At 45.9% G+C, this 22,985-nt stretch overlaps 5 protein-coding genes across 15 annotated transcripts in view; all 5 read left to right on the top strand.

Annotated features, from left to right (window-relative positions):
• Positions 1-159, top strand: part of LOC105191856 (DC-STAMP domain-containing protein 2) — a 6,380-nt gene extending 6,221 nt beyond the window's left edge. Inside the window, exon 13 of the mRNA XM_025302135.1 lies at positions 1-159. This exon is cut by the window's left edge and continues 236 nt beyond it. Within this exon, the coding sequence (XP_025157920.1) occupies positions 1-145 (145 nt within the window). The 3' untranslated portion in view covers positions 146-159.
• Positions 160-1,676: 1,517 nt separating this feature from the next.
• LOC109504653 (uncharacterized) lies at positions 1,677-3,551 on the top strand. Its single transcript, XM_019845332.2, has 3 exons — positions 1,677-1,918; positions 2,059-2,340; positions 2,613-3,551. Exons 1-3 carry the CDS (start codon positions 1,727-1,729, stop codon positions 2,625-2,627), a joined length of 489 nt encoding a protein of 162 aa, XP_019700891.2. The 5' UTR covers positions 1,677-1,726; the 3' UTR covers positions 2,628-3,551.
• Positions 3,552-11,126: 7,575 nt separating this feature from the next.
• Positions 11,127-18,413, top strand: LOC105191842 (cysteine dioxygenase type 1). 5 transcript variants are annotated; one of them, XM_011155548.3, is made up of 6 exons: positions 11,127-11,484; positions 11,576-11,879; positions 16,521-16,662; positions 16,945-17,062; positions 17,304-17,473; positions 17,626-18,413. In XM_011155548.3, exons 2-6 carry the CDS (start codon positions 11,638-11,640, stop codon positions 17,659-17,661), a joined length of 708 nt encoding a protein of 235 aa, XP_011153850.1. In that variant the 5' UTR covers positions 11,127-11,484; positions 11,576-11,637; the 3' UTR covers positions 17,662-18,413. The 5 variants fall into 5 exon arrangements, with proteins under 5 accessions (XP_011153850.1, XP_011153841.1, XP_011153830.1 ...); XM_011155539.3 differs by having other exon boundaries at positions 11,129-11,424; positions 11,597-11,879; XM_011155528.3 differs by having other exon boundaries at positions 11,129-11,424.
• A 48-nt stretch (positions 18,414-18,461) lies between these two features.
• Sdhaf3 (Succinate dehydrogenase assembly factor 3) lies at positions 18,462-19,199 on the top strand. The gene is made up of 2 exons (XM_025302125.1): positions 18,462-18,685; positions 18,879-19,199. Exons 1-2 carry the CDS (start codon positions 18,509-18,511, stop codon positions 19,053-19,055), a joined length of 354 nt encoding a protein of 117 aa, XP_025157910.1. The 5' UTR covers positions 18,462-18,508; the 3' UTR covers positions 19,056-19,199.
• A 176-nt stretch (positions 19,200-19,375) lies between these two features.
• On the top strand, positions 19,376-22,650 carry LOC105191813 (nucleoside diphosphate-linked moiety X motif 19). 7 transcript variants are annotated; one of them, XM_011155489.3, is made up of 7 exons: positions 19,376-19,951; positions 20,191-20,383; positions 20,742-20,887; positions 21,102-21,435; positions 21,509-21,741; positions 21,811-21,966; positions 22,074-22,649. In XM_011155489.3, the coding sequence occupies exons 3-7, from the start codon at positions 20,804-20,806 to the stop codon at positions 22,338-22,340; spliced, it is 1,074 nt and encodes a 357-aa protein (XP_011153791.1). In that variant the 5' UTR covers positions 19,376-19,951; positions 20,191-20,383; positions 20,742-20,803; the 3' UTR covers positions 22,341-22,649. The 7 variants fall into 7 exon arrangements, with proteins under 7 accessions (XP_011153791.1, XP_011153776.1, XP_011153818.1 ...); XM_011155496.3 differs by having other exon boundaries at positions 19,853-19,951; positions 20,748-20,887; positions 22,074-22,650; XM_011155474.3 differs by lacking the exon at positions 20,191-20,383 and having other exon boundaries at positions 19,378-19,552.
• Positions 22,651-22,985: the final 335 nt, after the last annotated feature.

Raw genomic sequence — 22,985 nt, 5'->3', positions numbered from 1 at the left:
CGACAGCTCGAAGGAATTGCTCTTAAAAGACGGCGCTGCTGTCCAAGGAGAGGGATCATCGTTCCGCGCAAGAGGAATCGTTGCTGCACTCGCGAAAATTCCTTGGTTCCGAAGGAAAATGGTGCGCGCGCGCGCAGACAAGTGACTCACTTCGTTACTTCGGCCTAGACTAGTAGACTTGTATCCGCTTCATCTATTAATCAGCCCTCTTCCGTTGACAAGACTGATCGCGACAGTGACGCGCAATGGCGAGGAACGAGGAAACCGTCTGTCATCGATCGAGTAGCCGAAATGCTTCCGGGAGAGAATCGGTCCATCCCCTCGCCTGTTCGAGCGTATCGACGAATTCGTATCGGGAGAAAGAATGCGGAACGTGACGGCTCTTCCACGTCCTCCACGTCCTCCGATCGAGGGGATAGATCGGAGAGAGAGCAGAGCACGCTCCTAAAGACGCGCGACCGGCAAGTAGATTGTTTGCAAATATCAAATCGGAAGGATTTTCGAGATGATATTTACAGCAAGAATTACGATTCGCATCGTGAACGACGCGGAACGACTCGTCGTCGACCCCATCTTCGCACAAGAATCGACGCGAATGTGAATCCGACGCGATGTCATCCTCGCGAGGAGAAGTTTACGATGGAACAATCGGCAAGGTAAGTTGGCCACAGATCCGCATATCAGCGAGGCGACAATTTAAGCTGGAGGACAGGCTGTCGATAAGTGAAACGAATGTCGCGCGATACGCGCCCATTTTATCAGAGGCGGGGGGTGCTCTTGTTACAGATATTTAAAAGCGGTCTCGAGAGGTACAGCATATTTCGAAGTGGACGAGATGAAAGAGTCGCGATCGATGCTAATGTGCGTTCGCGCAAGGGAGCGCACATCGAACGCCTCATCGGACATTGCTGCTGCGCCGCGGCATCTCCGAAGATCTCGCGACGAGGCAACGTTAGTTAGTTGAGGAAACGCCGCGATACCGCGGCGAAAGAGGAAACGAGAAAAGACTCTCTCGTTCGAGGCGGCAGAACGGGCCTTTCGCCTTTCGCCTTTCGCCTTTGAGCTCGTCGAGACTCGAGTCGATGAATATTATCAAGTTCGGGACATTATCGCCGGGGCGGTCCGCACACAAGTTTACAAAACGAGGTCTGCTCTCGTTATCTTCAGCCGCGGTTTCAGCGGCATCAACCAAGCATCTGAATGAACCATCAAATTCATCGAGTCCGTAAATACGGTGTTTGGATTGACCCCCCCTCCCATACTATCTACTTTGACAACTACAACTCGGGTATTCCACACACCGGACGAACACGGACGGACTTTGCGCATCTTACAGGTCCTGCAGATCTTGTCGTGGGACAACTGACGAAAGAACGTACGAAATCAATGTTTCGCGTCGTGTTTCGAGCGATGCGGACTTTTGTTCGTCGCGACCTGCAAAAATGAGATACCCGAGGTTAAAGCTGAATAAAGCGGCGATATCTTGCACTTTTTTTTGTGAAATGTGAAAGAAACGTAGCGAGAAAGGCAGATATATTGTGTCGAATTCTTATTGTAATAACGCCAACATCGATTATTGTTATTGCTATACGCAATTTTTTCGATAAAGAGCCACTGCAACATTATTGCGATTATCCGTAGTCATCCACTACGGAGCAAGTTCCGGCAAACAGAGACAAGACAATGCGATAGAAACGCGCGGAAGAACAAACGCGCGGAAATACCAATGCTGAAGAGATATCTGCCTGCGTATCAAACGCCAGAGTTAATGGAGGAGCTGAAGGAGCACGATAGAATGAGATTGATTCGAGAACGCGAAGAAGGCGCGAGAAGGCGGACAGCTCGGAGCGCTCCTCGAGATACGACGGACTCGCCGCCGTCGCCGTTCAGCACGAAATCGAGAGAACGCGATGCTTGGGTGAGAAAGTTCATTTTTGCTATCTAAAAGTAGAACAAGGGCGTTTTACGATCACGTTGTGTATCAGCAGAAGAATCTCTTGAATCGAAATGGCACATTTCGCTGTATCTATCTCCGTTTCTTTCCTCTCTGCCCACGAGGTTTCCGTGGCTCCGACGAGACTGACCGACGGAAATTCATTCGGACGGAGCGTTCGTTCACTTCCGTATCAAGAAACGCAAACCTTTAAGGATGTACTACGTGAGTTTCGAGACAAGGTGACGACCGAGGAAGCTTCCGGCCGACGGCCTCCGGTATCTCGGTTATCTCGGCGCACGGCGTACGAACGTAAAGGCTCGAAACAATTATTTCCCTCCGAAAGCGGAAGTCGTGGAGAAGTTGCAACGACGTCAGACTTTGACGAAGTTGTTAACAGACTTCAGGTGAATTAAACTTTAATCGTAACTGTTGCTCCCGAGAAATTTAACAATGGCTAAGAAAGTTGAACGCGAGCGTGTAAATTATGCTATTACACACACACACACACAATTATTACTTAATTATATCGAATTATTCGATGCGTTGACGACCACAACGTCGAAGCTAAAGTGTATTGAAACTGCTCTTTATGCTCTCGTCGTCGTCGTCGTCGTCGTCGTCCCTCCTACCGTTTGACAGGAGGCGTAATTAATACTGGTGATGTTTCTATTCACAGCCAGTGTATGAATAAATACGAGGAAACGTGCGATGCAAGCGACTGTAAGGAGGGATAAAGATTTCAGGGCGAATCGCTCAGTATCGTTGTCGCGCAATGTTCGCAATCTTTGCGAGAATCGTCAGATTTAGTGTTTCGGCCGTGGCCGATGAGAATAACGCACAGATGATAATAACGATATTATTCCGCAATAAATATGTAATTAATATGCAAGTTGGAAGGAACCACATGTTGAAACGATAACGATCTGCAATTGTTAATATCACAAAATAAAAAGATGATTAGTCTAATGGGGGCATATTCTTTCAAGTCAAATCTAATGGAGAAAACCACTCTCTCACGTACACTCTTATATACGTGTGTGAGTGTATCATATATCAAATGCTAAATATTTGTCGGCATAAATGTCGTTTTAAAAAACTTGGTATCATACGATTGCGTGCGGGCAAAATATGTAGTTAGTTTCGCTGACGTATCTCTCTCTCTCTCTCTCTCTCTCTCTCTCTCTCTCTCTCTCTCTCTCTCTCTGAAAACAACCGCAATGACCGGCTCAGAATCAGAGGCAAACAACCGATTCGTTATCGTCAGTGCTGACCGTTGCGACGCCGACATTCGAGAGATTTATTATTAATGTACCGGATCCGCAGGTCGGCACGGGTCAAGGTTATCGTGTTAAAATTGAACCGTCGAGATGCAGCGGGGGATAGATAGTTTCTCAGGTAAATTATGGTATATACACGTCAGATGCAATCATCAGATATGTAAACCGATAATACGATAATACGATAATACGATCTTCTTCTTAGCTGTAAGCCGTTTTCTCTGTAGTCAAGATTTGGGACAATCGGTTCCGTCATTTCTCTTCTGCTTTTCTTCTTTCTTTTTTCTTTTCTTTTTTTTTTCTTTTTGTGAAAACTTGCATTTTCTCTGTTCACTATTATCGGGCTAACAGACGAATCTTCCTCGATAATGGAGAAAGCAATCAATCAGTCATGAGAGAAACACACATGTATGCGATGATATATTCGCATTACGTGTATGTATAGCAATTTGTTTTGACATTTCATCTTCTTCTGTCATGTTGTAAAATGACAGTTGTCCGTTACTAGAGTAGAGTATGATACCTGACCTGACCTAACCCTAACCACTTGACCCTAACCATTGAAATTGTCAGGTACGAGTTGAGAGATGTGAGAGCGCAAGACTGCATGCGTCCGCGCGTCGCAGTTCATCGTTTACGATGATATGACATTCAAGAGCTGTAAAACTTTGGAAAAATTCGCATCATGAGAAGCAATAATGGAAATTAGTCTGCTGAGCCTGTTGTCCGGTCAGAGACGCTTGGCCGAAGAGAGTGTAACGAAGAAGAGAGAGACTCACAGAGACGGCAAGCGGCAAACGACTAGACTTTTGTAAAATTCCCAAGCGAGACCTTGTAATATAAGTGTGACGCTTCTCACGCAACGTACGTTGAGAGATATGTATATTTCGCGTGAAGCTACATGATCTAGAACTAATCCGTTCTGTCCGTTTGTCTGTTTTCGCAAGGAAAGTTGTCGTTTATGTTTATCCGTCAGCGCTAACGAAATGAAAGCGCACGCCTCTCTCTCGGTATGATCGAGCAAAAGCGGAAAGATGATGTTGCGAATAAACGCGGGACGAGGGATAAAAATGGAGGAGGATAAATGTGGTTGCGAGAAGAAGTCGGAGGCGAAAGATGTGTACATTTTGGAAACACGCGGGGGAGAGGGAAAGGTAGCCAGAGAGAACTGTGCGAACAAGTCGATGAAAGAACGGTCGTTTCGCGAGTGAATCGCGAAGAGATCAGTCCGGCCAAGTTGAACGAGATTATTAACAGTTCTGTCAGAGAAGCTGTGCAAACTGTCGCGAAATATTACTCAATGGTATCTAAGAAGAAGACGCGAGTGCATCTTCACAGGATGCATGTTTCAGAAGCTTTTACGCTGAACGCGATTCGCGCGCGCTGATATGCGACGCTCGGAAGTCACACAGCGGAAGCGCAACGAGAAACGGTTACGCCTCGGAAGGCTGAAAGAGCTCTGCTTAATTAAATTGTTAAATTTGTTTGAAAGTCTCCACTCTCTCTCTTTTAATTTTATCGCGTATATTGCGTATGTTCGCGCGAATCAGCTCTGCTGATTCAGACCGATGAATCAGGTCTGATAAGGATTCAGACTCGTTCGAAACAAATCGACTTTTCCATGTCCGTGAAGGAGCCTGATGAGGAAAGTCACGCGTTTCGCACAGAGGAGGAGGAGGAGGAGGAGGAGGAGGAACGAGGTCGCGAGAATCCAATGTTTAATGTTCGCGACAATCGTCGGCACGCGACAACGCACGGAACAACGCGTCACAACTCGCGTTCGCAGAGATGCGACAGCCGATTACTCGCCGTTTCCTATACGGCGTGTCCGCACGTCGAGAAGCACGAATGCGCGATACCTCCTGCGTTGGTGGCTGCAAAGAATAAGAGCTGCAGAAAAGTGAATCCGAATCTGGCGAGCAACGCCAACACTGACTATCGCAGAATGACTGGCAATGTCAATATTTATATTTGCTCGGAGGCCAATGACAACAGTGAGGTGAGCAGTGAGCTTTCGCATCTCGCATTTTGCCTTTGTAAAATTTGAATGTAAAATATCAAGCTGTGATGAGACAGACGAAGAACAACGACACTTTTGTGATCGCGCGCGAGAGAGAAATCCATCATCTTACATTGCATCGAATAATAATATAATGATAATGTACAGCATATAATATGATTATTGACGTAATATTTGACGTAATTATTGACTCTGATGAATATATACGATTGTGCAAATGCACAGGCAAAGGGCAGGCAAAAATTGAAGGCTCAAGCTGAAACGTGCTCAAGCGACGCGAGCTTGACCGACCGGTCAGTGCCAGCAGCGCGTTCGCCGTGTGCAAACCGATAAATGGCGTACGGCAAAAAGTGCAAGCGCAGCTAGCACCCAATTCTAGCCGGAACAAGAGAGAGGGGAGAGGAAACGACGATGGCACCGGGCAAAACCGTGCGGTTGAAACGCGGCGCGTCGAGATCAGCCGCACGCTCGCCAGCGCGCCAGCGGATACGAGTAACGTCAACAACAAATCCAACGGGAATAGATGTCAGATTTGTGTCGAAACTTGCGAACAAGAGGAATGCGAAGACGCGATCTCGTCGTCGTTGTCGTCGTCGTCGAATTCTGTTGCGCTCGCGCGCGACGATCAATCTCAAGCCTCAACGTCTTGGATTTATCCCTCGGCAACAAAATATAGATCTCACCGCGGAGACCGCAGCGAACTCTCCTCTCTTTGGTCGGATGTGCCGAATAAGCACGAAAGAATCACGAAGAAGAACGACGACGATGTTTGCGGAAGAACGGAGAGCGAATACGCGACCGCAGTCGCAGGTATCGATGATAACGGACGGTTAGTGAAATCGACTTACACGGATCGCACCGACGTGCAACGACGTCTCGCAGATGACTGTACGCGCCGAGACAAGCGAGCCGAGGCTGCCGAGCTTCGGGACTCGGTACTGAATACTCGTAAGGACATTCGGCAGGGACGCCGTTTGAGCTGTGAGCGATCGGCCGAGGACCACCGAGGTGCCGACGCAGCGCGTTAGGTTAGCAGTGGCTCACAGTGTGCACGGGCGATGGCCCGTGTGCAATTGCCTCGCGCAAAAGGAGGGTTGATCACCGCGGAGCTGCGTTGACGAATGCCGAAGAGGGACCCTTCAGAGAGTCTTCGGGCCTGAGGAGTCGTCGAGTCGTCCCGATTCGCCGCAGTCCCGAGTCGGCGGCGAGTCGGGACGCGACCGCGTCGCTTCCGCTCAGCAATGCCGGGGAGCGTCTCGAGGAGACTCGAGCACGCGAGAGGGTAATCGGGACTTGGAATGGCTGTCCGAGGGCGAGTACCGCTGCTGCGCCTGCGTGCTGCGGAGCAACGCAGGCAAGAGAACTTTCGCAAAAAAGAAACTGCTGTAGTCTGTGAGGAATTGGTCAGGGAGGAAGAGCTTCCGCGAGATATCACAATCTGCGAGATTGTGCCGAATCGAAAGGACGAGGAAATGCGAGGGAAGAGGTTACGAGGACTTACGAGGACGGTTTGCGAGAGGAGCCAGACCAAGCCAAGCCCAAAGCCCCCAAAGAGGAGATCGTTTCCAAGATCCTTCTTGATTCAAGTCTCACCACCAGCCGAGACGATATTCAGCGAGTGTCCGTGAACGGCGCGAAAGAAAAGGCAGATGGCGCAAATTTGGACAACTGGAAGGAGAATGTTGCGAATGCCCCCCCCCCCCTCCCCCGAGATACATTCCGATTACAATGTTGTCCGTGATCTTCATTTTACCGGATCAGTAAAACAGCGAACTGCCGAGGATAGGAGGGAAAGTCGCGTGAGCGTTTCGCGCGAACGACCATCGAATGCTTCGACCATTTCGACCGGGCCGATCGAGGCCGATCTTAAACTAACGGAGCTAAGAGCGAAAGATCGAGACGCGGTAGAGCTCCGTGTCCGGGCAGATTGTATCCCGAGGGAAACACTGAAGAATCGTCGCGTTAGTCGCGTTAGAGAGAGAGAGAGAGAGAGAGAGAGAGAGAGAGAGAGAGAATGCGCGAGGATGATGCGGCTAAGGACGACGGCTCGGCTCCGACCGACCGGTAGTGAGGCCTCTCCTAATGAGCGAGACTTTACGTCGGCTGAAAGTAAGCAGTTTAAGGAGAGAAATGCAAAAGAGGAGCTGGGTGGGGAGCAGGGTGAAAGCGGTAGGGCCGTCGGAAAGAAGTCCGAAAGATACGCTGCTGTTGCACGCGTGTCGATCGCTGAAACACGCGTTGTCGGATGTAATTCGACGCCGTGATAAAATAACACGGCGATCTAACGATAGAAACGAAACGGAAATGAAATACCGGAGTGATTCGGCGAAAATAGAGGTAGAGGATGGTACGAAGGAGGTACCGAGGAGTGTTCCCAGCGTAGCGACGAGATAACGACGAGTTAACGACGCGATCGAGAGAGCCCGACGCGACGTCGCGGTCGGTAAGAGAGTTCACCGATCAACAAGACCTCCGCTCACAAGCGAGCGAACAAGTGAGTACAATTGCTTCTGTAATAATACATACGACGTTTAAACCATCATCTTATTCGAATGTAAATATGTAGTCGGATGGCTGTACTGTACATTTGTTTGTGTAACACACGAGATGAGGCATTTTATACTTTTTTATATTTATACCCACACGGCAACTTAAGTACGGTCATCGAGGTAATGGTACATGGTAATAATATGTAATATAAATGTTTACAACATGTTGTGATGTAAATACCTGTATCGAGCAAATTGGTTCGGTGTTCGGTGCCGATTGCGCCTTGTGCAGAGACAACAACAACTGGGAATGCCGTGTCTGTTGGAAGACCAAAAAGACCTGCGACAGCACCCGCGACAGAAGGAGACGAGATGGCATTAAGGTCTAAATTATTGCGTATCATCGCGGCGAAAAGATCGCGTTTGCGATCGGCAGTTGATGCTGAACCTTCTCGAAAGCTCGAGAGGAAAGTCGTTAGCGGCGATGAAATTGTGTACGAGCGAAGGCGAAATCCCGCTCGAGCCTATTTCCGCAAGAGTCACGGAAAAAGTCACGACAGTCGAGTCAACTGTAGACGCCGTAGCGTCGAAGGATGTCGCTGATATATCGAAAGAGGTGTCCACTTGACGACGATAGAGTCTCCCGGAACGGTATCCCCGGACAAAACAACCTTGCGCGCAGCCTTGCGCTACGTGCCTCTACCCCGGCGGACCCGAGTGGAGAAGGAGCCGCGAAAGTCTATTCCCTTCCCTTGTGAATGCGGAGTCGGACACTTTGAGCCGGATAGTAGTGGTCAGCCCAGTTTAGTTACCGAGCGCATAAAGTGCAAAGTCGACGACTCCGTCGACAACTGTTTTCGCGAGTACAAACAAGTGGAAGTGAAAGAAGAGTTAGGGTTCGAGTTCGACGGCGTTGGCGCGATTCGCGCGCCGTTGACACAGGACCGTCAACCGAGGCGTCGATCCACCCCCGTGGGTGGCGGCGTATCCTCTCACCCTCGAACGAAAACCCCCCGCCGTCGCGCGTCTCGGCCAATTGTCGTGGCATAAGCGAAGGATGTAAATACGAGAAGCTACCTATCGTCATCCGCCATTTCCATGCTCGCAGATCCGGATGCGGATGCGGAACGTGCGAATGTAGGCGGCGCAGATATAGACACGAGTAAGTGAGAGAGAGAGAGAGAGAGAGAGAGAGAGAGAGAGAGAGAGAGAGAGAGAGAGAGAGATGTGTGTGTCTCAGAGTCTCTTTATTATTAATACTATTAATAATAATATTACGTATACATTACGCGCGCGCACACACACACACACACACACGTGCGTATGATCCAAGTGATATCTCAAGTATCAAAGTTACCGAGAGACGAAAAGAAAAGAGAGAAAAGAGAAAAAATTTCATCACGACACACTCAAGCTCAAGCGCAGGTAGGTAGGTAATAAGGTAATAATAATCGCGAGACCGTCTCAATCGCTGCTCATCGATTGTTGCAGAGAACGAGACGAGCGCGATCGGCGCGAGCATGTCGCCGCGAGAGCGAATTGCATCTGCAAGAAGCCGATGATCTGTCTGTACTGCGATAATCCCCGAAACGAATGCACATGTAGAGCACCACCGATCGGCAAATGCCCACGTTGCGGCTTGCCGTCGGATGTCTGCGACTGCCAGGATGACCTTCCGGATGAGAAGCGTGCGCGCGAACACGCCGTTGGAGGAGCGAACAAAACTCGCGAGATGATTCGGGTCAGTAGTTGGAAACCAAGGAGGGAAATCAGACGGTATTTCGCGAGAGATAATCTCAGGCTGAACCATGCCGCCAAGGATTGTCGCTGTTACGAAAGGCCCGAACGACAACGCCCCAAAGAGCTACCCAGTTTATCAGCGACTCAGCTTCATCTTCTCGGATCTGATGAATGAAGGATGCAACGGAAGATGAGCGAGTCGGTGCACGCTGTACACGATGACGCGGGAGGAAACCCTGCTGCTGCTGCTGCTGTTACTGCGGCGCCGGCGGCGGCGGCGGCGGCGGCGGCGGCGAGGGCTCGCAGGTCAATCCTACGATGAGAAAAAGGAAAGGCGGAGGAGAGTCAAAGGTTGGCACTGGGCATGCACTGAGGTATGCGCCTATGCCGAGCTGAGAGCAAAGATTTGATTGACGAGAAGAACGAGATGACGAAAAGAAAAGGACATCTTCCATCTCGATCGATGTTTTCTTAATCCGAATCTTACACCAATGAACAAACGATGTTCTGTCAAAATAATTGGTTTATTGACACACGTGTGCGCTTTTACAGTTGGTCAAACAATTTGGTAACGTTGCGACTTTCCTCGAAATATCTCTTTGGAATATCGAAATGATGTAGTGAGAGAGAGAGAGAGAGAGAGAGAGAGAGAGAGAGAGAGAGAGAGAGAGAGAGAGAGAGAGAGAGAGAGAGAGAGAATAAAGGATAATGCATGACTCGTCGATGATGAAATATATCTGTTGTAAATACAAAGTGTTTATAACTTGGAAAAAAAATCTTCCCGGACTACTCATGTTTATATGATCTTTTTCCACCCTCCACACACAGTGAGTAAAATATATTCTTAAAATTTAGCCACCTACTTTTGAAACACTTTGTACGTTAAACAGGGTTGCCGAAATGATTCGATGACACTGTCTGATACGATATTGATCTTTCTTTGGATAATAAAGAGATAAAGACTCGGACACGCGCGTATGTATATATTTCCGTATATTTTATATGTATACTTTGTACGTACCGTATACTTTATACCGTATACTTTATACGTCACAAAGACCTTTATTGCTTTAAAATGGAAACATTAAAAACATATACTACTACTACTGTTGTTGTTGTTGTTTTTGTTGTTGTTGTTATTATTATTATTATTATTATTATTATTACTATTATTATTATTAGGTCAGTAGTTTCGTCATATGATTGACGAATATCGAAATTCAAATATGACACACTCACAAATATGACTCAAATACATGATGTACACACAGTTGGACACTTGTCTGATATATTTAATCGTTCATTCCATTTGCGCCGAGTACTCGAGATAAATGTGCACCTGTGGTATGTTAAGAATGAAATTTGCATAATCAGACGAAGTCTGCGGAAAAAGTCGCATATTATTTGTACGTTTTCCAATGAGCCGCAAAACTTTCTAGTTCTATCTAGTTTTTGGAATACACTGGATCAGTACTAATTATTGGGGAAGCAGACGTTGGATAGAATGAGTGAATGAGTGAGAGAGAGAGAGAGAGAGAGAGAGAGAGAGAGAGAGAGAGAGAGAGAGAGAGAGAGAGAGAGAGAGAGAGAGAGAGAGAGAGCGGGGGGGGGAGGAGAGTGAGGGAAAGAAAGAAAAAAGAAGGGGAAAATTTGGGAAATATCGTCGTTCGACGGCTTCTTCGTCGTACCGACCGGTCGGCCAGCTCGGCTGGGGAGTAGGGGATATGTTGTATCGTGCATATAAGACGTCGCGACCACGTCGTACTAGATCGGTACGAGCTGTAGGCGGGTAAAGACAGAGTTAGACGAGATAGTACAGATTACAGTACAATCTCGCGCGGTCGCACAGTCAAACTAACGGTCGGCGTAAGACACAGGGTACTCTCAAGCCTCTTTCTTTCCCTTCGCTTTCGTATTGGCGCTGCATTCTACGGGTTCACTGTGGTTCACGGGACGAATCAGGTACGACCACGAGTCGACCACGAATCGACTACTCGAGTCAGCCACGTTTCAACGTTCTCGGTACTTTCCGTTGCTAACCAAATTCCCCTCGAAATTCATCGTACTCCCACTCGCTTATATCCATTGTGATTACATCGGTGAACATCGGTAGGAAACTCGAAATTTTTACTAGTGGAGCAAGTGGAGCAAGCCGGGCAAGCCGCTACTGGAAAGATGGACATCTCCAACGGGAGAGCTCGTTTGCTCGATGTACCCTGCGGAAAATCGTCGCTTCCCCCCGAGAATCGAGAGCAATTTGAGCAGGACCAAGTTTCCACCCTTCGGGAACTCATCGATGCTCTACACGAGGCTTTCAAGACGGACTACGTGAATATCGACCACGTGCAACATCTGATGACGAGCTACAAGAGCAACCCCGCGGATTGGAAGAAATTTGCCAAGTTTGATAGATACAGGTATCGTATCCTCTCTCTCTCTCTCTCTCTCTCTCTCTCTCTCTCTCTCTCTCTCTCTCTCTCTCTCTCTCTCTCTCTCTCTCTCTCTCTCTCTCTCTCTCTGTCTCTCTCTCTTCCTCCCTCCCTCCCTCCCTCCCTCCTTCCCTCCCTCCCTCTCTCTGTCCCCCTTTCTCTCACTCATATGAATATTCTTTGTCGATACATCAACTAATCTACTTACTTATTAACTCGCGCCGCAACGTATCGTGCGTGCGTACGTGCGTAAAATCAATTCCGATTGTTACCGATCTTGGGCTGGCTGGGCACTTGGGAGTTGGGGATTTTGCTTCGTCGACACGGCTTTATCGGTTCGAATCATCGTGGGTCATCGGTAGGTAGCTGCGCGCTAATGACTAGTGCCGAAACGCGACAATTGTCGGCGGACATATACGTAACAGGGAGAATATAGCCCTGGTTATATTACAATTCCGTCAGAGACAGGTCGCTGCCGATAGCTGTCAAGTGGCAAGATTCGCTATTATCCGCGAGGAAAATTACTAAAGGCGCGCAATGCATTTCGGCTCGCAATTTATCGACTAGTTAAACACTGACTTGTGCCGGCGCACAATTCGGCGCACTATTGTCGAGATAACGGATAACGTCGGTCGGATATCAGCTGGAAACAGCGCATTTCGGCGCATTGTGTTGCGTTTGTGTTGCACCATTGTGGTAAACTGGGCAAATAAGTGTCTTCGGTGAGCATATTCTCGAGCATAAACAAAATGCGCACCACGCCACGGATTTATGGATTGTAAAATGGAATTAACGCAACACCAAGTTCAGCGACGGGTTATCGCTGTCTGTTCCCGCGCGTCTCTCCCGCGATCCCCCGTCCCCGAGATGCATGATCGCGCGTCGCGAAATGCGACGCGAAAAAGATTTCAGTGACCTTGTTACGAAGCGATCCATGATGCCCCGTGGAGCATCGTCGTTGGGTGGTGAAAAACGCGAAAATCGCCAATCTCTGCTCTGCTGTCGAGCGGGGTCGTCGTTTGAATCCATTCTCTTTCCATCTCCGCGCGATTGTGCTTGCGCGCGAGTAATGTACGACGGTATGTAACATATAGACACGTATGTAACGTATAGAGCAAGTATATCCTCGCGAGGTAATCGCGAGGAATCATTATCTCGTTTACAAATCAGCGCTGTTCCGAGGCGTTCCACGCCAGATACAATTACAAGCAATTAATTAATTAGTCTGCGTGAGTTTACACGCAGATTGCCAATAATTGTTGGTCGGTAAATAAGAATAAACTGCTTCAGGGGATTTAAAGCGAAATTACGCATTGAAATGTTTTATTATCGTTATTATATATTCTCTCGACATTATTGTCGTTCCATCCAATTGGCAAATCACTCACGAGTCATAACGAGATCAACTTATTTATTGCCCGTGCTCGTGCGCGGGGCGCGATTCGATATCCTCGCGAAATATCTTTATTCGCGCGATAAGAGCGAGAGAGCGCTCTAGAATTATTCGGCACCGTCAACAATCGTTATCGTTGCAACGAACCGAGCGATGCAACCGAGCGCTACTCACACACACACACACACACACAGGGTGGCTGTCACAAAATTCCGACGAAAAGTAATCGACGGCAAAGTAGTTGAACCGGCAGAATTGCAAAACTGCAATTTTTCGCTATGTAACTTGTCGAGCAGCGATTTTCTACACACGTCCGACGCAAGTACAGAGCAAATGCAATATATGCACCGTGGGTGCGTTCGACGAGACGCTATTAGCGCTCTACCAAACTATTTGTGGATCGCGCGATTGCGCGATAAAACGAGATAGCGAGCTGCACGAACACGGCACGAACAGTGTGCGCGTTAGCGCATTACTGCGTCGTAACCGCGGTTTGTAACGCGACCATAGGCTTGCGCCCGCCGGTTTGTGCTGCAAAAGTAGCAATTGCTGTTGATGACAATTGCGGTTTAATCGCTCCCCTTCAGCTTCAGCGTCCCGTTGAGAATTTCACTTCCACCATTTACCATCTCCATTGCGTACGTAAGTGGTAAAATAACGTATACGACGTGTAGGTACGCAACGAAGCCGTTAAAAATGCCACGTACTGACGCGTACGACGGCGTTTCGCAGCGTTTCCACGGAGTTTACGCTATATAAATGCGCTGTCTCGGGAGGAATAGCGTTGACAGCGCATTAATTCAATATCGCGTACAACGTTGATGCGCGATGACGCGCGTTTTTGTTAGCGCTATCATCTGGCCACGTGAACTGAGTCTGAGTGTGGTGTGCGCTAATAGCGCGCTAATAACCCTATTCTCGGACACGTGCCCTACAACATTTGTGTAGTCTGCTACACAGTACACAATTTACATACAGAGTATAGATTGTAAAAAGGAGAAAAAAGGAGAGAAGTCCTCTCTTTCCCTCCCTTCCTCTGAATTGTCTCGCTCGCATGTTTTAACATGATCATAAATTGTCACTTTCACCTGCCGCCTGCCTCGGTCTGCCGGCCGAGAAGCGGCTAATCGTCGGGTTTAGTCTTCGAATCGAAAGAATTCGAAGGAATAAGAAATAAAAAGAGATAAAAGAAATGAATCTAAATGAGTAATCTACACAAAGCAGATGTAGATATTCTGCTTGATTAAGCTCGCGGGGGAGCCACGTGCCACGTGCCACGTGTAGTAGTGTAACCGCGCGCGGACAGACCTCGACGAAATTTCATGTTCATGTTCGCATTCTGAAAATTGTTCATTCATTCATTCATTCATTCATTCATTCATTCATATTGACGTTCACACTTCACTTTCACTTTGCGCGCGCGTCGCAAAACATTGTCGCGTAGCCATATCGATTCGCCATTCGATCTTCTTGTTCTCGCGCGATACAGCGCGAGATGTTGATACAGACGATGAGCGTGATGAAAACGAGTTAACAACTCTTTACGAGAGATAACTTGGATGCGGGTGGGAGCATTAGAGCAGTCTCGCGCAGCAGTCGCGCGAGATCGGGAACGTGACTCGGGAAAGTGTAGCGGAAACTGTGTAGTGAGCGTTTTCGCCGAGCGGTGTCGTCCGAGACACAAAGTAGAGCATGACAACGAGTCGCGCGGACAAATATCACTTGTACGGGATCACTTATGCAAAAAAGTTGTCTCGCGCATCGCGCGAATATATTTCACATCACGCATGTGATATTGAACACGATCAGTTTGGCCTCTCTGGGTCGGAGAGAGACCCCAGCTCGATCGTACGTGCTTCCAATCACAGCGCTCGATTAAAAACGGTTGAAGGACGAAGTAACTTGTATGTAACGTACCAAACCAACGACACGCACACAGAGCACTTTGTCACAAAGCACGACGGAACATTGAATCATGATGAAATTGCAACGCGTTCCAAGGGAACGCGCCACGCGCGGCATGCGACGAACATGCAAGAACGAAGGAGGGAGAGAAAGCGAAAAACGAAACGACTTAGCGCGCGATACTGACCGTTGACCGTTAACGTACGCCTAGCGAACGTTTCGCATTGTTCGCAATAATATTATACTCGCAAGTGGCACCGGTGGCACGTGAGAAACACTCGTCGACTATCGTCGCCTTAGCGAACGCTTTCGTTTAGAGTTTAGAGTATAGAGACCATATAGAGACGCAAAGGCGCAAAGACCGATGAATCGCTCGGTGGCTCGATTGTACACACTTTCCGCACGCACGTCTCGCCCTTCTCCGCGCCCTGTGCACGCCGCGTGTTCGCAGTTCAAGCTAGAACCAGCAATTCATACCTCTGTACATCGACGCTCGATATATATATATGTATATATATATATATATATATATTCCTACGTGTACAAGCGAACGGCACTTCTCAACTTTTTTATTTGCTTCGCGTATATATGGAAATTCCGAACATTATCGAGACGTAAATTTTGATCGACTCGTCTTGATACAACGCTTGATCGTTCGGAACGTTCTCTCTCTCTCTCTCTCTCTCTCTCTCTCTCTCTCTCTCTCTCTCTCTCTCTCTCTCTCTCTCTCTCTCTCTCTCTCTCTCGACGCCGCGTCACAGAGTTCATTCACAACCAAGTTCACAAACAAGTATATAAAAATATTTCACTACATATTGCACGAGCGTAACGATCGATTATCGATAATGTGTGTTGCTTTTCCCCACTTTACGCGCGTGTGCGTGCGTGCGTGAAATTAATATTTAATTAAACTAGTTTTCGATTGTATGCCAATATCTGTAAAACGTCGTCGTAATATGCGCTTCTACTCTAAATTCGGCCAGTTGGCTGACGCGATGATATTATTCATTATTATAAACGTGTGTGTAAACGATTTAAAGTAGTAAACCAAAATTTCGCGTACCAAAATTCCAAACCAATTTATCGTCAGGAAAAAAATCGTCGAACGATGATGTGGCAGAATTGAATGAGAAATGTTAAGTTGAGCAAACAGAGAGAGAGAGAGAGAGAGAGAGAGAGAGAGAGAGAGAGAGAGAGAGAGAGAGAGAGAGAGAGAGAGAGAGAGAGAGAGAGAGAGAGAGAGAGAGAGAGAGAGGTGTGTGTGTGTGTGTGTTTCGATAAAGAATATCTTGCGAGAGAAAAAAATGTCACATATAACACTTTGTGCGCAGGTATACGAGGAACCTTGTTGACGAAGGAAACGGCAGGTTTAATCTCATGGTGCTTTGTTGGGGCGAAGGTCACGGATCAGCCATACACGATCATGCCAACGCACATTGCGTGATGAAAATTCTTCAAGGAAAACTGTGCGAAGTAAAAATGACCATTTCCACTTTCATTTGTGGAACTGTTTGTGAAAAACAGTTTACTCGATAACACTCGGCGCGTATGTGTGTGTGTTTGTGTGTGTGTGTGTGTGTGAGTGTGCGTGCGTGCGTGCGTGCGTGCGCGCGCGCGCGCGCGTGTGTGTGTGTGTGTGTGTACGTGTGCGCGTGTGCGCGTGTACACACGCACATGCGTGCGCGTGTACACACGCACATGCGTGCATATATATAATTGAGACATATAAAATATGCTAGCTTTTTCACACGTCAGACGAGATACGCGTGGCCTAACCTAACATCCGAAACAGAAGATAATACGCATACATTGGAGGAACTGAGAGAACTCGACAGGAATACGCTCGATACGAACGAGATCTGTTATATCAATGGTACCATGACTACTCTTCTTCGTCCAGTTTTCAAATGTTAAACACATTAATTTCCCCGTCAAGCTTGAAACATAAGTGGCTCTCTTGTTGAAATGTTCTCTCTTATACGATCTTAGCCGTTGTCTCACGCGACAGCGCAGCTGTCGATTTTCACAAATGTAAAGTGCAATTTACACCGTGTAGGCAGTAATATGTATAGGCATGCCAAGATAAATTATTATTTGCAATTTTTCTGTTCGAGATTCCATGGGTTTGCATCGTGTTGAAAATTCAAGCGCAACGAACCCTGCAGTTTCTCTGCACTTGTATTCACCGCCATTTTCGACGTGCTCCGTGTTCAATAAGCAAACTGGACAAAAGTCTGCTTGTAAAGTCACATTTTGGTCCAAATACGGTGAACGAAGGAATCGGGTAAGAGAAATGTCTGAATACGACCGCTGACCATGCCGCCGAGAGCTGCTGCTATCCGCCGCCGTATCCGCTCACGCGATCGACCTCGATGCGAGTCGAGATGCTTTGCAAATTATTGACAATTACAAAAGTTAAGTGCAATTTTGTTATAGGAAATTCAAGATACCAGATCTCCAGAGGATAATTAACGGCAGCAGAGGATAATCAATGTCAGTAAGGATGCGCAATTCACACGTTTGCGATCGAAAGTCCAGCACAGCACAGCACAGAAACAAATCGAAGCGTTTTGGGCAGGAATTGGCAACATTTTTATACAAATATTAACCGAGGCAGCGAATTTAGTTATATACTGTGTGTGCTTTTCCTCGTGTCGAATCCATTTTCGTTCTCAAGTACTTCAATCTTTATTTCTGACTAAGGAATTCTCCATAGACGGAGAGAGAGAGAGAGAGAGAGAGAGAGAGAGAGGGAGAGAGAGAGAGAGAGAGAGAGAGAGAGAGAGGGAGAGAGAGAGATATTTTGGTGTCAAGATGAATATTTTGTTAAACGGAAAAGTAACACACGTTATCGAATAAAAATGAAAGATGCTTTGCATTTAATAAGCCGAGGTCAAGTTTTCCTCTTTAAATATGTTTATCTCTCTTCGTTTCCCTTTTATTCCTCTTTGGTTATTGATAGGAACATTTCGTCGAGACGTTGCATCGAATAGTCTCGATAGTCGTTTAGTCGTTAAAACGACAATTAATTGAGCCGATATCTTTTAGCCAAAGATTTTCTCTTCGTTGTACACAAACGTTTCCTCTCAAGGTGCGCGAAATTGTGCCCGCATCGAAAATCGATACGATTCTGGCGGAATAAGTGGAAGTCGGAAGGAAACATACGGGCTAATGTAACGATGATCGCGCGGTCGGATCTCGCACGGACGTTTTGATGAAATAAACACAACAGTGCGCTCTCGCGTAATACCCACCCACGTGTGTAACACAAACACGTGTGTGAAACTAACGTCTAACGTGTGAAAACAGTTCGCGCGTCATGGCTTCTCGGGCACATGTGCAACGCGTCAGGATATTGTACAAGACGATTTTGAGGTTACACCGCGGTCTACCGGCCGAGATTCAATCTTTAGGTGATAATTACGTTCGCGACGAATTTAGAAGACACAAAAAGTGCATCGAGAGCGAAGCGATCATTTTTCTTCACGAATGGACTGTAAGTAGGAGGCGGGGCTCGTGCGAGTAGGTTAGATTAGATTAGGTTAGGTTATGTTATGTTATGTTCACACATTACACATTACATTACATATGTTTATACCAGTTTGACAAAAGGAGTTATCGGAGTTGACGATCCATAATTCTCGAGGTTGCTCGGTTTGCGCATTCAGTAATCGCAATTGATATTGCAGGATTACGCAGTCTCTCTAGCCGAACAGCTCGGGTTAAGGGGTCCTCATACGGCAAAACCGCTTGGCAAGTACCTAAAGAAAGACGATCTCGAAAAATTGCGAGATGATCAAGTGCGTCAATTGTACGAATTGATGATTGCGGCGATGGGAAAGACGGAGGATAATATAAGCGAGTAAACGTAATTATCGTAGTAGATTCTCCTGAAATCGAATTCACGGAATACTCTGTAGCTAATAATTTAAAGCGATTGAATTATAATGACTAAGGTTTTCTTAAGGAATTGTACATTCAAGTTGCGAATAAAAATACAATTTGTCTTACGAATTGTTTTTCGCGAACAGTTTTTCGACAATTTCTTCCGATCCGGGATGATTACACGTTTGCATTTGCACGAGATGGTTCATAGTTCAATAGATGGCTCCAAGCAGAAGTGTTCTGCTCCGACTCTGACGTCAGTCATCGCCAGTTTGGACGAGATGATGCAATGTGTTAAAAGATAGCGATTGCTTTCCAACAACGTTTCTTCGTATATACGGCGAACCTGTCGGACCTAACCGATTGCCAGTCATTTGTCAGCAGAGTGGCGGAATGGAACTTCCGTTGCATCCGTAATAATTGTCTATCCATTGTTAGCTCTCATCGTGTCTCTCTCGGTGCATATTGAATAATTTCGGTAATTGTCAAGGAAACGCGGATCTACTCACCGATATGCCTGGAACTTTGGAATATTGTCTATTTTATTGTGCAAAAGAATCGAATACGGAAGTTAAAAAATTGTCGCCCTCAAGTGAAACAGAGGTTATGACGTACTAAAGAGTGATGGAGGTTGGGAAATGTCTCATGCGGACAGCGAACGAGCAGATACAAGAGTGGCGCGAAAAATGCGTGAAATTTGAAACATGTTTCAGGAATATTTAAAAATCTCTAGTTTTGTAATAAAGAAGAAAAAGAAATGAATAGTATACCAAATAGTTTTACCAAACCTAACCATACTAAAACCTAACCTAACCTAACCTAACCTAACCTAATTGAAGACATTGCGACGTTAATTTGTTGGTTACATCATTAAAAGGTATATACTCTGTATATGCATGTGCATTGTGCAATTTAACGATAAACATTGATGTTACAGTGCTTTAGGGTAGGATTAAATTACGTAAAATATTGTATAAAATACGCAATTCAATTTTTTTTATCTAAAAACTAGAGTTTACATTTTTAAATATTCTTAAGCCATATTTCAAATTTCCGCGTATTTTTCACGTCTGCTGCGCATATATGATATTACGTATAAGATATTTGTACGACAAGCACCAAAAATGCAGTTCTGTACGCTCACGAGGAGTCGAGTTTGCGCGGAGGAGAACGATGAACCGCATGCCGGAAGAAATCGTGCTGATGAGTGAGAGCCAAAGACACGAGGAGGAGACACTCGTTGTCGAGTCGTCGATAATATCAGTCGAGATTTTGCCAAGTCAAGATGTAATTTTGTAAAGGTCAAGCTGTGAGTAGTGGAATTTGTGGAAATATATCTTTCATTTTATATTTTATATTTTTATATTTCTATTTTATATTTTCGTTCCACTGACAAGTGAATGATTACATTTTTTAACATCAAACCAAATTTACCTTACTGCTTTTCAATTTCTTCTTTTCTCCTCCTTGAAGCGGTAATTGTTCCTTGATGCATCTCTCATACACTCGTGCGCTGTCCACACGCCAGATTTTCCAATTTTCCAATGTTCTAAACTGTCATTCTTTAGCAGTCACCTTGTAACTTTTGTTTCACTCGAGAGTGGCAATCTCAACTTTTATATTCGTGTTTTGCGCAGCAAATGTTTTACGCGTAATATATTGCAAAGTTTCAGGCAGATTGGGGTGAGAAAGCCAGTCTCCTTGACAATTACCTACCAAAGTTTCAAAGATGACAGCTTGGCGGAATGCAGCAAGTTTAATATTAATCGCTCGTCACGCACAAAAGTACAAGTGCCCGACTCAGTCGTCCGCAGTAAGTCCGTATAAAAAATAAACTATAGCTCTTGCAGCCAGGATATTATTTATATTTTACATCTTTAGTAAATATACAAGATGCAATCTTTCAAGTAATACCTGCTTCAATCTCTGCTGTCATTGTCATTGTCATTGTCATTGTTACAGATTTGCTATTAGCAATTGTTGTCAAGCACTTTGGCTTTTGTTAACAGCAATGTGTATGCTTTCAGTATAACTATAATGTATTATCTTTGAAACGTCATCAAAAGTCGAATTTCATGCCGGGTTTATACGTCTTCCCGGGCGGTAATATAAGTCCAGCTGACTCCGATCCCAAATGGCGCGAGCTTTTTGTTGCCTTTGGTTTTAACAACGACAGTTTCGCATCTCTGATACCTGACACTGCGGTGCGACCACAGATCTTTAAGTCACAACAAAACGAATTGTCAAGGGAGATTTCTCTACGTATAACAGCGATTCGCGAGACTTTCGAGGAGTGTGGAACGTTAATTTGCAGGCGAAGGGACGATCGAGCATTTTCCGTTTGGGCTCAACACTTGTCAGGTAAGAGGCACATTCGTAACATTATCGACCAACTGGCGGTAGCAAATTAATAACAAACGCGTATGACTTTTAGTTCCTAAGAAGGAGTTGCGAGTATGGCAGAGAAAAATTCACGATAATGCTATGGAATTCTTGACATTCTGCAAACAGTTTGAGTGCTTCCCTGACTTGTGGGCACTGCACGAATGGAGCAATTGGTTAACGCCTACGTATTTACCGAATCGCTACAACACTGTCTTTTATATGGCTTGTATGCAGTCTGCACCTTACGCAGAGTACGACACTATCGAGATAGAAGACCTAAATGTGAGACACTTGGCAGTTTAAACCTTTACTTATCTTCCGTGAGAATTAATTGTTGCGTATGAAATTTAGTGGGGAACACCAGAGAACATTTGGTCCTCGAAGGACATTGTATTGCCACCACCTCAACAGTACGAAGTTGCCAAATTAGCTAAATTTCAAAATATAGATCATGTACTAGATTGTGCTGTACAGCGTGGTAAAGTAGGTGTGCAATTGTATTTGCCGGTATGTAAATTGCACACACTGATATCATCGTGTGCAAAAATGCCCACGTCTACACGCATCTTTTACTGTATATCTCGCAATACATGTATGTACAAATATTATTTTAGGTGCGTGTGAATCTAAAGGATGGAACTGTGTTTGTCTTATGTGGGGATACAATGTATCCGAAGGAGATTGATCCAACTGCCACATTGGTAATCAACAAATCGGATATCAGTATGGATAAATTTCGAGAGATGACACCGATGAAACATAGAATGGAATCTAATGGCGCACGAATGACAATATTTCACTCTGATGATGTACAAACAATTACGTGTAATCGTGTATCGTCGGACACATCTGCAAATCAACAAGTGAAAAATAGGCCCTAGTTTAGAAATAATATTGCATTATGTAATATTGCATTATTGAGTGTTTCTCAAGTTCAAATGAGGCAACTAATTTAAGAGTTGCTTCGTCTACGGGAAACGATTCTTCAGATTTGACAATTATGAGACGACTAAAAGGACGTGAGTCCGAGAGAAGGAATCGACATTCCTTCCCCTGCGTTTTCCTTTCCAATTTTCAATTTCAAAAATTGAATCTCGAAATAACGTGAATATCGCTCGGCTATTGGGATATTGAGAAATTTTGTACGGATATGTTTGATGTTTTCTATCTCGAAACTATATGTATATATATATATATTTTTTTTATTTACAATAAAGTGTAATGAATTTATCGCGCGCCTGATAAATCTCTCTCTCTCTCTCTCTCTCTCTCTCTCTCTCTGTTTATTCATTAGCATGGTTTTACGTCCAGCCGAGTGCGTACGAAGAAATATTTGAAAATTTTCAAAAAGCCGCGTGTGCGCGCGCATATCACCAACCAAAGTGATATTCGTCTTTAGGAGCCAATGTGGAAGAAATCATGTGAACGGCATCTAAAATGTGTCGCGTGCACCGACGGCGGCGATAGTGACGACGACGGCAGCGCCGCAGCGGGACAGTGCGAGGAGAATCGACACTGGCGTCTCT

This window comes from Harpegnathos saltator, unplaced genomic scaffold (assembly GCF_003227715.2).
Source record: "Harpegnathos saltator strain DR-91 unplaced genomic scaffold, Hsal_v8.6 scaffold469, whole genome shotgun sequence".
Lineage (NCBI taxonomy): Eukaryota > Metazoa > Arthropoda > Insecta > Hymenoptera > Formicidae > Harpegnathos > Harpegnathos saltator.
This window is presented reverse-complemented; position numbering and strand designations above follow the sequence as displayed.